At 39.8% G+C, this 20,000-nt stretch overlaps 1 protein-coding gene across 2 annotated transcripts in view; it reads left to right on the forward strand.

Annotated features, from left to right (window-relative positions):
* The window catches only part of LOC112457317 (MOXD1 homolog 2), a 253,527-nt gene that overhangs the window by 195,484 nt on the left and 38,043 nt on the right, over positions 1-20,000 (forward strand). For both annotated transcript variants that reach the window (XM_025020288.1, XM_025020286.1), the window contains one exon: positions 8,982-9,131. In XM_025020288.1, the coding sequence (XP_024876056.1) occupies positions 8,982-9,131 (150 nt within the window). The remainder of the gene's footprint in view (positions 1-8,981; positions 9,132-20,000) is intronic.

A 20,000-nucleotide genomic window follows, 5' to 3' on the forward strand; every position in this document is an offset into this window, starting at 1 on the left:
ATAAATATATAAATATATAAATATATAAATATATAAATATATAAATAAATATATAAATATATGAGCCTATATATAGTAATTTAATTATCGGTTTTAAAATACAAGTAAAAAATATTTGGTTACTCATACGTTTTTTAATACATGCGTTTTAAATAATATAGTTGAATTTAATAAAACGATTTAATAAAAAAATGCATAGTGTATGGCGGATAAGGAAATGAAAAGTTGATCAGAATGTTCGAGTATTTTAATAAATGGCGAGTTACATTTTCATGCGAGAATATTTGAATGAAATTCGCCTCCATGCGCTTCTTGATATTCATGAAATTTTCTGTTTATCTCGCGTATCAGTAATTGTTTTCGTCCGCCGAAACGATCTAAAGCCGCTGCTTGGAATTCCGAAGCAACATGGCTCTTCTTGAATAAAATATTTATTCTAAATGTGTATCGCGTCGATCTTCCGCCTGCCCGTCGACTATATCTTCTTCGAGATTTACGCTAATTCCAAAACGGGCAAAAAATTTCGCAATTTCGTAATTTCGTGTAACGTTATAAATACATATAAAATTCGATTTACATCATTTACGGTGTAAGCGAACCTACGTACGTCGACAAAATCGACTTTGGTAGCCCTAGAAGTTTTTTTTCTCGTTCGCGACTTTTGTCATCAAAATTCATTCAGAATATCTCGCGGCGGGCTCGCGAGCTTTGGATTATCTCTTCAAGAACCGGGTGCTCGAACCACGATTATCTCCTTGGGAGCCGTAGTCATTGACGAGAGAAGTCCGCACGGAGGGCGAAAGAAAAAGAGAGAAGAGAGGGAGACTATTTGCACATCACTCAAAGGAGTTGGCGGCGCATCGGGATCTTCCGATCCTTCGCCGTCTCCGCAGCCTCACGCCGTGAAAAGCAATTTACACTGCCCTCCGGACTTCGAATTACTTTTGAATGCTGAAGAGGCGCACTCTTTCTCGCCGTCAACTGCCGCGCGATAATGAAATCCCGAGCGATTTTCGAGCGCGACTGTTTGCGCTAACAAGGTGCGACCAATTTCCTTTCGGCGAAAGAAATTTTTTCACCGAGTAGTATTATGCGCGTACGGGGCAGTTGAACAGTTAAAAAAAGAAAAAAAACGTTGAGAAACTGATAAAAAGATTTGAATAAATAAGGAATGAATAAAGTCAATAAAATTTTGCAATAATCAAAGATTATAACAGATGAAATGTGAATAATAATATCTCGCGTCGATTATAATAATATGCTGCTTTGAAAATATGGAGAACTGACCATTCGCGGTAAACATAGGTTTTCAAGAGGTCCTCGATAAGTTGATAGCCTTTGCAATTGAAGACTATTTTACATAAATGTACGCGATACACTAAGATCGATTTTCTGCCACGATAATCGCGATCTAATTATCATGTGCTGAAGAAAACAGACCGTGTCTTGTCCTCGCGTGTGCTATCAAGATCGATAACGATCAAGTAGTTTACTTACCCGCACAATTTTCACGAAAATTTATTTTACTCCCGGACCGGTCATTATTTGTTATTAGAAGCTGTCACTGAATGGCGAATTGGAGCACTCATAATTGGTATAATTCTCTTAACATGCATATAGGATCGGGCAATCACCGCGACACACGGTATAATAATCATGGGAAGGCAACACGAAAGATTGGAGATCGATTATATGACCCAAGCTCGTGTGCTCGCCACGTTTCGTGCTTTCCTGTTAAATATGGGCCCGCCACTCTGCATTTTAAGCCGCAGTTAAGCTCATTTTACGTTAATAGCCTCCGCACTTCAAGTATTTTCAATTACCGAAATAATAAATGCGAGAATTATTATGAATACCTTGTTTGATTAAGCACATCTCGATGACATGAAATTTCAGAAATCGTAGCTTTTTTCAACAATAATTAGTTTTTAAGCAATTAAACAAAGTAATTAAACAAAACTATGAAAAAAATCTTTTAATTCTCGTAAAAAGAACTTATTAATAGCCCGTTTACCTTCATGAACGTTACGTTTTCATATAGTTAGTACAAAGAAGAGGCGAAATCGTTATAAATATTAATAAATCACTTACCTGATAATAAATTACTTAGCCTGAATAATTTCAATCGAGACGCTATATACATGTATGTATGTAAATAAATCGTTGTTTTTATACAACTTGTTCTTTTTTCCTTTGAGCAACTCACGCGACATGATCATTAATCGGGTGTAGGTTTATGTGATTCGCTTTTAGGCTCGTGCCATTCGCACGAGGAACCGTTTGATCGGCGCAACGGGATGCTCCAGCGCCAGCGTCGACGACGTCGCGGCGGAGTATTAATGCGCGCGGTGAATTGGGTCGGCATAATTGCTATAATTGTCCGGCATGCGGAATCGGTTACTGAATGCATACGTGCGTGCGTTGGCCCGCGTGGGATAGAACACGCGCCTTCCCCCTCTCTTTCTCCCTCTCTCTCTCTCTCTCTCTCTCTCGCTCTCGCTCTCCCCCCCTTCCCACAGTAATGCATTGATTGCGCGTTCGCGTGGTGCGCTCGATAGAACGGAAAGACAGACATTCGCGGAACAAAGCTCCCAGTATGCACAAAGCGACGTAATTGGATGCCGATAATGCCTGTTGATGTCACTGATGTTTCATGATTACGGACTAATCCGACCGTATGAATATCAATAGCCGATATCATAAAGCATAGCTAGTCGAGATTATTATTATTATATTATTATCCTTATTTCATGTATTTATACATAAATGGCTTGTCGAGCACGTTACTACTGTATACAAGGATAAAGGCAAAATTAATTTTGTACGGATACTGTACGCTACTGAATATAATCAGCTTATTAAAATTCCTATAGTTTTAAGAAAAAGAATTATACATAAATTGTATTATTTTTCATTCAACAATGGAGTTGGGATATTACATAGGTCGCACTAATTTTTAATTTAATAATTTTTGTCTTTTTTGAATTATTGAGAATGATATCGAGCACTGAATTTATCAAAAATGCAGTTTTACAATTTTATTACGAGAGTAATGCATTTATTGATAAATTTGGAGATGATTTTCTTCAATAATCTTAGAAAATAACAATAGACTACAGTACGGATTGGGAAAAATCATTACGCGACGAGGGGAAGAGCGAGAGGGAAAAGTGGAGGGGGAGAGAGAGAGGGTGCAATCGCTGTCACCACTTCGCCACAACTGAAAATTCGCGTCCCACGTGTATGTCCAGCGCGAAATGGAGAACCGTACATTGCGCGAGTTTACTGTCGTACGTGTTTCGAACCGATTTCCTTTTATCGGGCCGTCGACCGCGGATTCACGCCGTGACGAACGTACGAAGTCCAATCGCGAATAACAGGCAATTTCAGGCGATGTAACCAGTCCGAGAGTTTATCCGTCCCAATTTCGTTGCGTGCTCGCGAAGGAAATATATAATTTATAAATAGAATGAGAGAGAGAGAGAAAGAGAGAAAGAAAAAAAAATTGAGTCTCGAAAACCTACTCCATACTGTTTGTGGTTGATCATAAGTATTAGTAAAATTAATTTTAATATCAAAAACATATTGCAATGTGTAGTTATATAACAAGACTATCCCCTAGAATTTAAAATAACTTAGAAGAAAAGAAATATGAATATAAACCATAAAAATATAAATGATTAATTGCGCATAAAAATCATGTTTGATGAGCAAAGGTTAAATTAATATTAATTTTTGTGTGAAGAAAATCTGAATTCAGGATATGAATAATTTTAATTACATTTTATATAATTGTACTTTACCTAATGAGACTGTGAATTACAAATAAAAGTAAAAGCCTACAAAGATTTTACACCCGCGCTACACGAAATTGACGTTTGCTAGTCGCATATATAATTTTCGATAGAGGGAAAGGCTTGAATACTCTCATGAGATGGCAAGAGTGTCGAAAGAAGGTTGAAAATGTGACAGACTTCCTGGACTTTTCGATTACTCATGTCTGGAAAAGGCAGAAGAGATGCGCCAAGGGATGGAAAAAATATGTTCTTCACTTCCGATGGTGCGGCGGAAATTGAAGAAGTTATGCACGGGAGAGACGGGTCCACAAATTATTTATTACTCTATCGTTTCGCGCGAACTCCCGCGAATCGCGACGCGATGCGACGCGACGGAGCGAAGTGAGACGAGGCGAGACGAGACGTCCTTCTTGTGTAATTTTTCATGGCGCGATCGATGATAACACGATCCGCGGTTCCGGCAGACGATGTCACAGGAATTTTTCCTCCGTGAGGAAATTCCATCGCGCCGCATTTCATGCGCGAACTTCGGAATTCCGCAATAATGAAAAAGCGAGACACTAAATTTAAGACGTCGTTTGAATGTAATTATTATGGATTGAGATCAGATATTTTTATTTAGAAAGAAACTAAGAAACTAATGTCTCACGTGTATATTTATTTTTTAAACGATGTGATAGTAACTTGTATTACTCTGCAAAAATTCTCCGTTATCATTGTAAGAGTCTGAGACAGAGTATGCCATCGTCATTCTTGAGCTGCCAATTTTCTCGAAATGAAGTACCTATATATTTCTTTACATCTTATCGCGGTATCTTATACGGCTCGATATTTCAGTTGCGAGACACGAAAGGCATTTAAGTACAAACGCATGCGTACTTTCTTTCAATTTTTCATCAAAACGCCGAACTTGGAAGCAATACCAGCTCGTCTGGGGTTCAAAGCCCTTGTCGTCGCCAGTAAAGCCCTTTCTCGCGCAAGAATTCGAATCCTTCGTCAGAGACGGCCCTCTTACCTTTGAGTAACCGCATACCGTCCGCAAGCAGTTGCACAATGAAAAGAACTTGCAAGACACACGGCTGTAAAGCTATCTCAAAGTACAAATGAATTATAATCGTGAAAATATTGTCGCGTAAAATTAATGGTGAAATATATAAGTATACTACTTTCTAATTTCATTTCAACCAATTTTATTTTTGCTTTGGTAAAAATAATAAATTAATCTTATTAAAGACATTATTATCATGTACGTATGTCTAATCGAATTTCTGAATATGTAATAACGCTGATGTAATTTAAAGCGGAAATTTATCGAATTGATTATTCACGGTTGAATCGTTGTTTTAACACGTTTCTTTTATTTTTGTTAATATACTTTTTGCTTAAAGCTAACGATTCACAAATTTAAATCTCATTAATTCAAGCACGTATCAAAACTGATAATTTGATAAATTAGTATTAATTCGAGAAGTTCTTAATCAGATGCATTAATTTATATATGTATTCTACAATTCAACTTTCTGTCTGTAAAAGTTTAAGATGTATATTCATCGTATACATAATATACTTGGGTTTTTTTACTCAATTTATCACCTTTCTCTTTTCCTCTCGACCGAGTTATTTTTGCGCATTCGCCTTTCTGAAGTTAACGCGAGTCGACGTAGCGCTCCTGTTCCTATTCTCTCTCCCTTCGCATATCTTGACGTCCGCAAAAGCGACGTGACGCGGGGCCCAGGTGAGAACATCAGCCGGGGAAAAAGAAACAGGCGGAGGATAAGGGATAAGGATGAAGGGTGTCCGGTACCGGGTAGGCGACATAACACGCGTGACTCGCCGGGAATCACGCAGCACGCGCAGGTACGTGGCTCGCGGCTAAATGAAATTTTAATAAAGCCGCGCGCCGGAGAGCCGCGCAGGGTGGAGAGGGAACGATCCTCACAATGGAACAATGGCTACGAAATCGTCCGAAGGCGTCGGCGCGCTTCTTCCGAAGGAGCAGCCGCGCCGCGATAATTATATCGAGGCGGCGCGACGGAATCTCGCCAGAAAAACTTGTCTTCGGCCCTTAAGGGGCTGAGGAGTCCCCAAGAACGCCGCTCGCAGTCGCCTAACTAAAGGCGAATTTACACGGTTCGCTCCCGATGATTACCCCGGATGAATCATCCAAAATAAATTGGATGAACGCGTTTTTGTTCGGATGTATCGCGCTAAAAGTGGGCTACCCGATTCGCGGCCGATCCGACGCGGGCGTTCGTCCGTCGCTTCCTTTAAAAACTTCCAAACGTGAGAAAGAATGGGGACGACGTCGCGGGACTCCTCCCGTACGCAATCTCTACAATAACTCAATTACATATCATCCTTAAAGAGTAAACATACTACGCGTATATATGTACGTACAGACGCGTCAAGTTTGTTGCTCACCTCTCAACTATAAACTCTCAGTTCACGACTGTAAGCTGTCGGTTCCCTAAACTCTCAGCTCCGAGTTCTCAACTCCCAACTTTCGACTTTCATCTCGCGTTAAATAATCCAAAATTCCTCACTTCGAACACGCGGAACTCGATTTGTATTATTATCGCACGTGATCAGTCCAATAAAGAGGCTTAATCCTACACATCGTACGCGAAACACGGATTGTATTAATTGCCTCTGCAAATCAAGTTAAACAAAAAGTGGAATAAAATCCCACAGTTTGCTTTATTTTGCATTACTTTGAATGATCGTCCAAACTGGCCAAAAACGGCACACGTTTCATTCAACAGTTTTTTGTTTAACAATAAGTAATGGTTACGCGATTAATTCTGCTTTTACTGTTCGAATGATTTCGATCAATATCGTGAAGAATCTATGTATAAATTCACCTTAACTTTTGCCTTCGTTCTCGCCCTTTGTCTCCCTTGCGACAGGAGCGCGCGCAGTCGTCTCGGTTCGACGATCGTCGTTCGCGAACGAGAAACTCGATCGGCGAGGGAAAAGGGCGAAGCAGGCGCGACGCCGCTAGTTTTTGTCGGCAACGGCCGTTTCTTTGTAAGACGATAGAATGGCATTCTAATATCGACATCGTGCAAGAAATTGGTGCTCGCGCGTAATAAAAAGACCGATGGTATTCGGAACAAAAGCGACCGAGCGTTAGATAATTAGCAAAAATTTAAAGTCACCGTTACGATTATTCAGCATTTTCTGGTCATTCAGAAGTTATTTTTCTATATCAAAAGCATGGAAATAAAACGCCTGAGGCATCTAAGCCGAATTCAAATAAAAATCAAAATAAAGATTGCAAATTCACAAGTTATAAAACGAGTTATAAACGTTTTTCGTTATAAAATAAAACAAAGTATGTACAAGAAGATATATATTAATTTATATTAGAAAAATTGAAAACATGATAAAAATATTTAATTGAATATTGAATCCCTTTCGCGAGTATTCATTATTTCATCGATCGTTATCACGATCCCCGTCTGCTTTTTAAGTAAGGTAAAATATTAATTTTACTAGACCCGTAGTCGATATTACGTGACTTATCCGTTCAATCTCATTATCCGGATTTATGGTACAATGGAAGCGTACAAGTTCTTCATCGTATCTCCCTTGCCTTGCGCTTTTTAAAAGTCTTTCTAGGATCTCTAGTCGAGCATGTCTTAAACATAATACGCAGCCTCGTAAAATAGCAGCGTATAATAAGCTGGTGAAAATTTTCATAGTACACGCTGTGTCGATAGTGCTGCCTTCCGGCTGGTGCTTTTTCCTAACAGCGTTTCGTTGTGCTGAGTTCTGCGCGTTGATGTATCTGCATAAACTTTCGCGGTACACGTAAAAGGCTTCACATTACGTGCGAATTTTATCCGGCCAGAAAGATTTTCAATCAATGTAATAAATTAAGACAATGACTAAATTGAATCAGTCAGTCAAAAGGAATAAAAGTCGGAGTTCAAATTAAATGTTCACAATATAAATTAGAAAAAATAGGCAGGGAGCAGCGAATATTTCAGGTCGTTATTGCGGTCATTCAGCTTGCAAGAAAGACATGAATCGTTGGTACTATATAATTCTAATGGAATTAATTTGACATATAAATTATCACGAAGAACTTAGTGACTCTACTGTCAAGTTAGCACTGTCAGGCTGGACCTACATTGCTAGTCGTGGCCGGTGAAAAGCGGAATAAATTAGCATAGAGGGGGGGAAAAACGCGTATGGCCGCGCGTCGCCGGCGGGCCAAGTAATAAATTCGTATTTCACGCGAGAGCGTTGCCGGTTCTTGACTGGCTAACTGTAAATGCGAGTGGTCACGCATGGGAAAGCGTTCGCCAGTCCCACGATCGTCGTCGTTACGAGGATCGATTATTATTACAAGAAACGTGTATCCAATTTCGCGTCATTTGCTCGCGAAAAATTGTACGAGGTGGCCGTAAAGACACGCGCGCGCGGATATTATCGGGCAAATTATGGTACAGGGTCTATTCATTTACGTACGAAGTCGATGACCAATCAGTCGTTAACTGCTAACGGTAACGAGCCGGCAACGCGGATAAATTTGAAACGAGTAGGACAGGCTAACTACGCCGGTGATGACGCGCGTCTCTGCACATTGGTCGATGCTTGTCGATGAGCGCCCGGCTCGTTAGAGAAAAAGCTGCCGAGCTGCCTTCCTCCATTCGCGCGCACATCTAGAATTGAAGGATGACCCGCCGCTGCAAGTGTCGATGTGCCGCGCGTTCACGTCATGATTCGTTAAGTAACGGTTTAATATCCCATATGCAACGCGTCACTTGATATTAGAATATTCGATGAATATTCGTCGAATAAATGTGAAGCAATATTAATCCATTCGTTATGAAGTTCCAATATTGAAACATTCGATATTGTCGATATTACTTTCTCGGAGTAAAAAACTCGAGAATTATTGGCAGCGTATTTTTATATTTCCTCCACATATTGCTCATGTGGAAAACGTTAAAAAATTTATTACGCAACGATAAAAAGTTGAGGATGTATATTTTTTTCTTTCGATCTTGAAGAATTTTTGCTATTTCTCGACACACATACCCTTATTTCATCGCGACGGTCGATCTCGAACTTTTTGGAAAAAGAAAGGAGTGTGCGGAGCGCCTCGACGAGATGCTTTATACTTTATGGTCCCGTTGGCGCGGATCTTAACATTAAGTCGTCGCTTGTTTCCAGGACCGGCACGTGAAGGACGCCAGCAGAGATCCGCAGATGGATTCGAGCCAGGACTACCGGTTGTTACTGGGTTACGAGAACAAGACGCACACAGTGCTGCGCTTCAGTAGACGATACGACACATGCGACCCGCGGGACCTGAAGATCACGGTAGGTGATGCGATTTATGCAGCTCGAAAGGAGGAGCGCAGGACAATTTCCTGGTGGAGTACACACAAAAGCGCGCGAGATTTACTTGGCGCGCTTATCTCACACTATTTTTGCCGAGATAAATGCATTTGTATCCATGGAGAAGGATTAATATGAGATTCACTTATAGGTGGGATATAGCTTAACAAAATTTACCTGTAGATCTTGTAGCAGTTATTTTATTAACGCTAATGGGCTTTATTAACGTTAATAAATACGAACGTTTATGTCTAGCTGGTAAAAGCAAACAGAATTTTGTTTACGTATTTATAAAAGTAGATTTCCCACTCCTGCTCTTATTATATTTCTATATTAATATTTTTATACGTTAAAACAGAAAATTTTTTCATCACCTTAATTAATACAAACACGTCCATTAATACAGATGTAATTTTCTGCTCATAAACACATTTGGAATTAGTTGAAAAGAATTATGCCCGCCAGTTTCAAAGTACGCATATAAAAATGTTAAATGCAAAAGTATAGTTAATTACTGCATTAAATTATTACATCCACGGTCGTAAAAATTAAATTCGGCGGCTCGTTATCGCAATTTTCCTGCGCGATATTCCGTATACATTGTAGGACAACGACCTACTTCTTTATTTCGCCGGTAATTAACTTGGAAATAGATTGCGCGATAGAGCGCCATCCTCGCTGCTCGAAGGTGCTCGGTACGGGCTTAACCCGAAGAAAAAGAGATTATGCCAGTGTTGCGATCTGTTCTAAGCCGCGCAACGTGAAATGTATGGCGATCGACGAGGCCGCAAAGACCTAAACTCTAAACTATCTTTCCGTTGTAGCAGCTGCATTCACTAATAATAGCACCGTCGATATACGCAGTCATATTCTTCAGTAAATCGCGACTGATAAAATAAAGCTACGCTCGCTTTTGAAAAATTGGTTAGACAAACTAGCCGGTGCCAAACTTACTTTACTATGGTATTTCTCGCTTTTTCTGCTTTTTTAAACCGAGCGCATCTTGTAAGATACATTTCTAGGGGAGGATAAGAAAAAGCAATAAAATAGTATTTGCGACCTGTTCACTCGACACGGCTAAAGATAGAAATGCGCAGTTTCATGCAAAAAATCGTACACCTTTAATTCTTGAGCCTGTAATCGCGTGTCTTTAACTATTAAGTGAAGCAGCAGATCTCTGAGAAGGAAATTTTATTGCTTTGCTTTGCACAATTCTATTGTTTAAAGTCTTACCGCTTTTGAGTTTCGCATGAAATTCATTCTACTATGAAATCTCTTTGTACGCCCGATGCTTACAGAAAAGTAAGCAACAAAAATATTGATTCTATGTAACAGGTATAGCGTTTGTTTTCAACATAAAGAAAATACACACGGTAACTTTTAACGTTGCGGAAAGTATACTTTGGCACTGCTGCATTAGAAAATACTAATATTTCTCATTCTTAAATTTCCCTGAATTGTTAAAAAAAAATAACAAATTTAAAAATAACAAAAAATCCAGTTTTCAACCTTTCGCAAAGATAAATATAGATGAAGTGAATAAAACGTAGGATTTACCAAAGCTTTGTGGGCATATCCTGTATACAGTTATTTAGGAGGTAAATACGTTATTCTCTTTTCGTTTGATCAGCGTTTTCCCCGGCTGCTTATTAGTCCCTATTATCGTCACTTCGTTATCACTCCTACGAAATCTCGCGCGATGTGTTATCGACCAACAGCGCTTAACACACAATTGTCGGGGCTCGATTTTCCACCTGATCGTATTATTATCGCGCATCAATTTCGGGCGAGCTTGCTGCGATGCGATCTCATCGTTCTACCCGCGCGTGCATAATTCGTTGCAGCCGCATCGCTATCGAGGTTGCCGCTCGATGCCACGTGGATAAACGCCGTACGTGTTCGTAAATATTCGCTCGCGGTAAATCGAATTCCCCCGCGTTACGTAACGTCGAATTAAACGATATTTTCGCTTAACGGATTTTCAGTTAATACCGAAGCATCGCCTCTCTTTCAATATATCAATTACGAGATCATTTTTCTTACTTTACGCGTATCATTTACTTTCATATTATGAATCAAAGAATAAAAAACATAGTATAATATTAACCTAAATCGTTTTAACGTCACACCTAGATTATTAACGTTTTATTATTTTTACTTTAAAAAGATTTGACATAAAATCCCACAATGTCTTAAACTATAATGATAAAAATATCTTAATTTCAGAGAACAGACTACCATTTATCAAAGATTTGATGAAATAATTATTTAGAATTTTAGAGTAATGGATACGAAAGCTTTATTTTTATGAATACTATTTGTGAATATTATTTAAAAAATAATATGTTGCTACAAAATCAAATTCTATATACATTTATTATTTATTATTAAACTATTTTAAAGCATAAGCAAGAGTGGGAATTGCTCTTTGAATCATAAGAAGCGATTCGAGATAATTACAATCTTGAAGCAAACGGGGTCATTGGCTGATCGCGTTGTCCAAATCGCCAATCTGTGCCAAAACGATCTACTTGTTTCATCCCGGGAACGCTCGAGGAATTTCTCGTCGCGATCATCTTAAGTATCGTTTCTCTCTCCGACGAGAGAGAACGGATGAAGACGATGGCGACGACGACGACGACGATCTCGTCCCCCCCGACGAGAATGTCCGTCTGGCGGTTGAGTCATCGAAATACTTGGCTGTGAAAATAAAAGCGGACCGCGATTCCATCGCGACGAGAAACGACCGAGTCAGCGAGACCCCTCTCGGGGCCCTTATCTGATTGTGCGACGTATCGATACCCGATATAATATTTTTGCGAGGCGTCGCGCGTCTATCCTCGGTCGAGAGATACCAATCGTGGGTGCAGCAGGCAAAATTGGCTGCGAAGGGATACAACAAGATGCAGTCCGGAACCCTTGAGAGGCGGCAGAATGAGTTCAGATTTGATGTAAAAGATGTGAGAGATGATACGAATCATTTGTAGACTCTGTACATATTACTTTCAGGATGTTGATAGATACAGATTCGAATACATTGAAGACATCTTGTTAAAACCCAATGCCGCAGTTTGTAATCGCGTTCATCAAACAGCGAGTAATGTTTTAAAACCAGACTCACGCTCTCAATATAATGTCCGTTAGATTGGATTGCGCTACGCGGGACGAAATTACGTGGAAAATATGCAAGCTCGCGCATATCCTCGTGTTTGAACCCCTTCGCTTGGAATACCATATTTTTCCGCGCCGATATTTCCCCGCGATCTTCATCGACGTAACGGAATACGAAGATGGATGCTTATACTTTTTTTTTGACGAGATATACACACACGGCGACATGTTTGTTCCAGAAATACGTTCGCGAAACGTAGTGTCGTGCCGATGTTATCAAGAATCCCGTACCGTTTGCGTCATCGATAGAAATCAAATATTGAGATCGCCTCAGGGAGTTATTACTTCTCGAGTTTCGCTCTCTACGCTCATACTTTATCGCGGTGCTTATCTCGAGTTTCTCGTCTCGAATTTAGGAGCCGGAGAGATTTCCACGATCGTACGTAGATCGGAAATTTTTCCGGACCTCCAATTGCGCTGCCAAGTACACGAATGGTGAAGTTTCCACGTCGTTCATTCGCTGAACATATTGCTTTTAAACGTGATCATAGCGCCTAGGGGTGGAAATTAGTTTGTAGAATGTGCAGCTTTAATGTGTCCTCGCTGAAATGAGTAAATATATATAATATGTGAATATTTACTCATATTATTTAGTATTAGCGTGTAAACTCTTTTGTTAGCTATTTAAATATATACCTTTAGAAATTAAACCATTAAATAAAGAGCGTATAACGTCATGATTTGTGTCGTTTCGTGGAATTTATCGATTTCTCGTGCAATCTTTGTACTTATCGCATTGCTGATTTTTATGAAGCTATATATATAACCCCGCGCATCAGTGTAATTTCGCCTTCAGTACCGTGACAGTATTTTAAAACAGCGCAATGGCGTTTCTACGAGCTGCGGAAGGCACCGCATGACACTACGTAGGAAATAAGAACAATGCCATTGTGCAACTGCGAAGTTGGAATAGCCTCATAAAGGGTTAACTCACCCTCACGCTCGTAACCCAATTTCGCGCACCTTTCCATCAGCGCAGACATAGCCGCGCAACTCGCAACTCAAAGTTCCCAGACAGCACGAAGCTCTCGATCAATTTTTCTAATTCATCTCGCAATATTCCCTCGTTTTCCCGCCAGATTCCCCACACACAGTAGAAAATCATACACGGTGAAAATCGTGGAAAAAATCTATTGTTCGGAGGGGAAAAAATGTATCTAGAGACGAATCTATTCTCTGACGAAATCGCGGTAGAAAAAATATTTAAATTTGCTTGACAGTATTCGTACAGTATTCTGTGCAGAACCGAGCGTTTTATTCTAATCCGCGCAAACGGACTGCCTCTACGGTATATTTCGTTTCTTTCGCGACATTAGCTTTATGTTTAACACGGTTGTTTTAGAAGCGTGGCCGCAGCTGAGATTGCTGAGAACAAATTAATTAGCGATATCGGCGGAATGCCCGTGCCGGAAACAATAGCGGAGTTGGTTGCCGGCAAGTTACAATAGACCGATATGTGTTAAGCTGCACCCGCTCGTGACCTCGGCATCGGCCACTTCGGCATACTGACGCAAATGCGATGCTACCCGTAGTATCGTACAGCGATACACCGGTGTATCAGCTTTTTAGCATGCCACTGTACGAGGTGCTCGAGGTGCTCCGTAACCTTCGTGTCAAACTTCGAGGGAAATTGTCTTCTGCTCGATTTGCGAGATATTTTCCCAACGAAAATTTGCTCGCGTGCAATTTTCGAAGTTTCGAAATTAAATATTTTGGCGACGTAAATGTCAATTTAAAATTACGTTAACGTTAAAGTTTAGGTGAAATTATCTGAGAAGTAAGTTCTGAATTATTGCCATATCAATTTATGGCCGTGAGCAAATTTTGTACATAGCAATTGTGTACCCTCAATTTTATATTATAGATGAGAAAAAATTTTTATGAGAAATAATTATGTGCAGACTAAAACTTTTCCCCGTTAAATGCTTTTTAATTGACAAAAATGTAACTTTCGCCGTTCTACATCGTACAGTTAATTAAAAATTTGCTCCGTCTATATGCTGTTCACGTTTAATTTGTCAAAACTTCAAATTTTAATGTTTAAAAACTTCGTAATTGCCCTTCGCTTTACATTTTCGTGAAAGAGAAGCTTATTTCGAATTTATTTGGCGGTACACTTTTAAGGCTCGATGCAGAAAGCTCAGAAAACACTATACCGCATGTATTCCTCACTATATATACGTGTACATCTGTGTGGATATATGTATAGGAAAATATATAGCACCCCTATCCACGGTGTAGCATACATATTCAAACTTCCCCTCACCGGCGGAATTAATCAATTTTTTCAATTTCACGGCGCTCGTACGTATTCGACTCGGTCATCGCGGCGACTTGTAACGATATGGAGTTACTACTCGCCCCGGCTACTCCACTTACGTTGGAGTATCGTAACGGTAGATCTGCCTGGTTAGATTTATGGCGACGCGAGCACCGTTTCGACGGAATTTCGCGAACAGTATACCGCGCCGCTTCGCACGATTGCCGCACTCAGTTACTTTTATTGCCGTGTCAATTCGCGGACTAGCCTTTCGTCACACGATTGTTGGCCGCGGTGCAGCACGACTTTCGGTTTGATAGAAGTGGAATGATACATTGGACAGTATTACGACCGCGGAATACGCGGCGGTATATTGCATTTTGTGTTAGCAATGAGAGGGAACGAGAGATTGTAGAGGTTGACGTGTCGGTTAGATTTCATTTTGGTACCAGAGAAATGTCTCTCGTATCTTATATCTGTATTTTAATTGCGTTCAGTTTTTATTAAATATCATATTTAGTTTTCGATTTAAATGATTTGTAATTATTGACATTTTCAAAAAAGTTCAGAGGTATGAAAAAGTAAAATTTATGAATTATAACATTGGTTACACACCTTATGTAACACACTCTATAGTTAGGTATGTTATTAAAGAAATTATTAAGTTTCTAAACTTTACATGTCGTCTGCCTGTTCTGTTAATCGCAATGAATCAAGTATTATTTCTCACTTGGCGACTTTGTCGTTATTGGAAAATATCGTCAGAAGCATAAGCAACGTTGCTGTTAAGTCACCATTGTAAACGAAAGTGTATTCCTCGCTTTACCATGTGCAACATTGTTTTGTAATACAGCGACCAACACGCGATTGTCAGCACGCATTCGGAACGCATTCGTCGGTTAGCCGCGCAGCCATGCGAATTCGGATTGACATCGCGTTGAAAATGTGAATGAAGACCGCGGAATTCTATTCTCCGGTAAATTGCGCTATAGGTATTACTGAAGACTGATAACTTTTGGCGCTATATATGTCTGTTTTAACTATATTTTATAACAGATCGACGTATGTTCGAATGTATGTATCTATATTCTTGATTTTTTGCTAGATATGAATCATTTACTTCAAAAGGAAAATTGATATGCGCAACAGCGCATTCCTTTTCTATTGACAAAAGTTAAACGTTAAATAGGGTAAATATTAGCAGTTTCAGGATGAGATTAACAAAATGAGAATGAATAAAACATTAGTTTCTGTCGTCAGAATTAATTTCCTCTATCATGATACGCTAGTGGCGGTGTTACTTCTGTTATTTCTAAACATATATGTCTTCACTCGAAGAACGTTGAAAATATTGTTCTACATCCGGTTTAGCGATTCAAACAGTTCCGGCGTCGGAACATTTCGGAACTACGAGGCCGAATGTAGTCGCGGGAAGTCGGGCAAGTTCCGCGCCGAGGATTTTCCTTTGAAGAGTGCGAGTCGATGTGCGAGTCATGCCGGTTGGGGATTTCGCGCGACGGCGCGGCGCGGCATTATGCAATGCTCGGGATCGACATCACTGAAAATTTCCACTTTGTGAGACACTCGCGATGCCGCTCATACATACACGACCCCGCACAGTTCATGAGTTTCTTACGAGGCTTACCCGTGCGAAATCCTCCCGAGGAAAATACACCACAAAATAGTGCATCACGTTCCGCGAGAACACATGAGACTTACGGAAGGAACAAATTTTCTAGAAGAAAAAAGGCAAAGGAAAGAATAGAAGCAACTTGCAGTTCTAACGTATTATGATTTATTTCGACATTCAATTATTTCCTTTTCAAAAAGATTTTCCAATAAATAGACTTCCACTTTATTAGTAAAAAAATAACGAAGTAAAAATTGAAGGCGCAGTAATTAAATCTATGAAATTAGTAATTAAAAGATTCTAGAAATAGGGATTTTTCTAAGTTTATAAATAAATATAATAACTATTTTATTTCAATTTAAATTTTGAAATTTTAAACCAAATTATTGAAATTAAAACTAAAGTAACAAATCTAATATTACACAAGTGACATGAACATTTCGTGAATTTATTATAGTACATTTATAAAATCTGTTCTCATAATTTAATCAGGCTATAAAGTAACACTGCAAACACGATTGAGAACGAAACTAAATGATTCAAAGAAACTAATTTAGAAACTTCTTGCGGAAGAATCATGACAGATAATTCGCATAAGCAGGAAGTACGTAAGTAAGAGTAATGAATAAACTCTGGTTATGAAACCTGGAACCACGCAGAAATTGCGAAGATGATATATGAAGCATGGAAAATTTGTGAATTAATCACGAATTTCGCGTATGAAGAAAATTGGAAGGACGAGCGAGAAAGTCGTCAGAGGAATCCTGGGAAGAAACGATAACGAAGCCTTCGCATGCAACGCGCGTGTATATAGGCGTGTCCGTATATGTGCGTGCGTACGTGTGACTGGTGGGTAGATTGGCGATGCCTTACAGAGGGGATTGGCTAGCTGTGACCCGATTCTGCCTCTATTCCGCTCCTATCCGTAGCCCTATCTAGTTTACCACTTCGCTCTCGAATAGTCCGCTACTGTGGAGAGAACGAACGGGAAAGAGAGAGAGAGACGAAGGGTTTGGAGGACAGAGACGGGAGTATAGGAAGAACGCATGTGACGCGTGAAGGGAAAAGAGGGAGGTCAGCCAACCAGCCCGAGTATATATATGTGAGGTCCTTTCTTGACGGTGAAACTGATCGCTATTCCGAATGGCTTGGCTGGATGTAAAAGGAAAATCGAATTTGACCGATGCCGTTGGGAGAGAAGAGGCGGAAGAAAGGAGACGAGAGAGAGAGAGAGAAAAGAGCGCCTGGTCGCCCAGGTGTGGCACGGACGGTCGGCTTATTGGGATACGTATCCCATTCGTAGATGGAAAGGAAAACGGATGTAGGGGAAAGACACGGTTTCCACCGGAAGGCAGGAAGGAAGGAAGGAAAGACGGAAAGAGTGGGGAAGGAAACTATTTGGCACGACGGGAAATCGAATCAACGCGGTAAAAACCCGAGGATATTCTAGACAGGGTGCGATTACGTGCATTTGGAGACAATTATCGTCGCGCCGCGCCGATTCGATTTCGATCAGCTATCACGCTCCGCGGTGCAAGTCAAGCCTTGTCGATCAAAGCTCCTCCTCAAAGCCTCTTTGACGTTGTGGCTACGATAAAAAAAAACGTTATAAAGCCTCGTAATTCGCGTATGCGCGGAAATGATTTGCCGCGGAAACAACACTTTTTCTCAAACATACCTTAACAACTTTAAGCTCTTAGTACCTGATAATAGTACTAGTAAAGCATTTAAATCGTTAAGAGGCACTTCAATTTTTTTTACGCCAAAGTGAGTATATTACAGAACTTTTTACCGTTCGATGGTTTACTTTCTCTTATCGGCGATATCTTTTCCAATTTGGCGTTAAAGTTACAAGAAATTAAATATTACGCTTGCCAAATTTTTTTTAAAATACACTTGTCAGCCAAATTCTATGAATATTATTTTAAATCAATAATTTTTTCACGAAAGATATTAGCTGTCTAAAATTTTTTTTCTAGCAAGAAGTTTCTCGTGTTTTTGAAAGGCTAAACTTCATTGAATTAAAATGATTAAAGAAATATAAAAGATATAAATTTAATTAACGAAATGAATGTGAAAATTAATTAAAATTAAACTAATAAATTGATCAAGTGATTCATCGATATTTCATACTGTTCAAGGAAGACATTCATTGAAAATTTATCTTTATTCACCCTGAATTTTCGACCTTTTTGGTATTATTCTCGGGAGGTCCGTGCTTCGAATGTTAGGCACTGGCCATACGTTCGACCGCATTCCCGCGTCGCTGGAGTTCAGGGATGCCCTTGGCGTCGATCAAGAGATGCGGCGCACGGGAGCGCTCGCTCGTGAAATTTGTCCGGAAGTTCGCACAAAGGGAAAACTAACCGCGTGCAATAACGACCACGAAATGCACTATAAAGGAAAGAGAAAGAGAAAGAGAGAGAGAGAGAGAGAGAGAGAGAGAGAGAAAAGAATAAAGAAAGAAGAAAGGGAGGCAGATGCCTCTTTTCCCTGCTTTTTCCGCGCGAGCAATCTACCTCTTGTCAACATGTTTGTTAAAAAGAGACAGGGGGAGCGGCAGAAGAGGGGTCTGGGGAGGCAGAGGACCACCGGGAAGTGGAATACGCTCTTCGGTAACTAATGACAGTTCGGAGAAGTTTGCCTTGCTCCTTGCACCGCTGCCCTTCCAAGTTTTCCAATCGGCCAAAAACTCGCAAACTGACATTTACCTAGAAGGATTTACTTTGCGATATACCAGAACCGTCTCTTTCTCTACCTCTGTTATCGGCGGCTCTTTCCTACGGCGCGACCATCAGGGAGCGCCGCGCCGCGCCGCGCCGGGAGCGCTTTCCAATCATCCCAGGGCGTTCGACTTCTCGTTTTCCTACTCCCGCTGTCTTATCGAATCTTTCTTTAAACTAAGGCGACGCGATAAAATCCGCGAGAGAGCTCACAGTTCAGCCTCATTCGCTATAATCGGAGAGATGTGGAGGCAGTGATCGAAATTGTTTTCGTGCGCGTATCGCCTGGAATCACCCCAATGTTATCTTGAAGGATGTCGAACGCGATATTGGTTTGCGCACGGCAAGTCAATCGACGAAAATAGAAGCATCTATCTTATAATATTTTCTTCTCGGAGAGTAATTTCAAGTATTTAAGATATATCAATGATGAGGGGAAATATATGAAAAAAATCTTTTTGCGCAAACATATTAAATAATTGAAATTTACAACCATATGTGAGTGATGTTAAAAACGAGAAATTTTTATATATAGATTTTTGAACGTCTATTTTGGAAAGTTATGGTTTTGTAGGATCATAGTGAAAAAATTATAAAAGATAAAAAATACATGTTTTTTGAATAAATATTTTATCCCGGATATCTTCAAAATTATTTCATGCTGTTTATATTTCTGTTAGTTGAAAGTGTAGAATTCTGTTTTATATCTATTTGCTAAAAATCCATTTGTTAATCTTTTTTAAAGTAATAATAAGTGAAGTGAAGTTTTTTCAAGTCATCACTCGTATAAACATTCGGAATGCATCGGAAACACATAGGCTCTTTTAAAAAAAATATTTGCAGCGTTGAAATGAAATACTAGCTGAAAGCATGGCAGCGCTCTTTACCACATATATCCTGAGTTACAAATATTGCCCGTATGCGCACGTAATAACTTTATATCTATCGAGAAATATTTATATTCGTGGTTGTAATGGTTTTTTCCCTCCATCCTAACGTGTACACTCGGACGAGTATTTTGTATATGCGTGATATTATACAACAAGTACACAAGATGTCTTCAACAA

This window comes from Temnothorax curvispinosus, unplaced genomic scaffold (assembly GCF_003070985.1).
Source record: "Temnothorax curvispinosus isolate PA1 unplaced genomic scaffold, ASM307098v1 QBEX01007734.1, whole genome shotgun sequence".
NCBI classification, from domain to species: Eukaryota; Metazoa; Arthropoda; class Insecta; order Hymenoptera; family Formicidae; genus Temnothorax; species Temnothorax curvispinosus.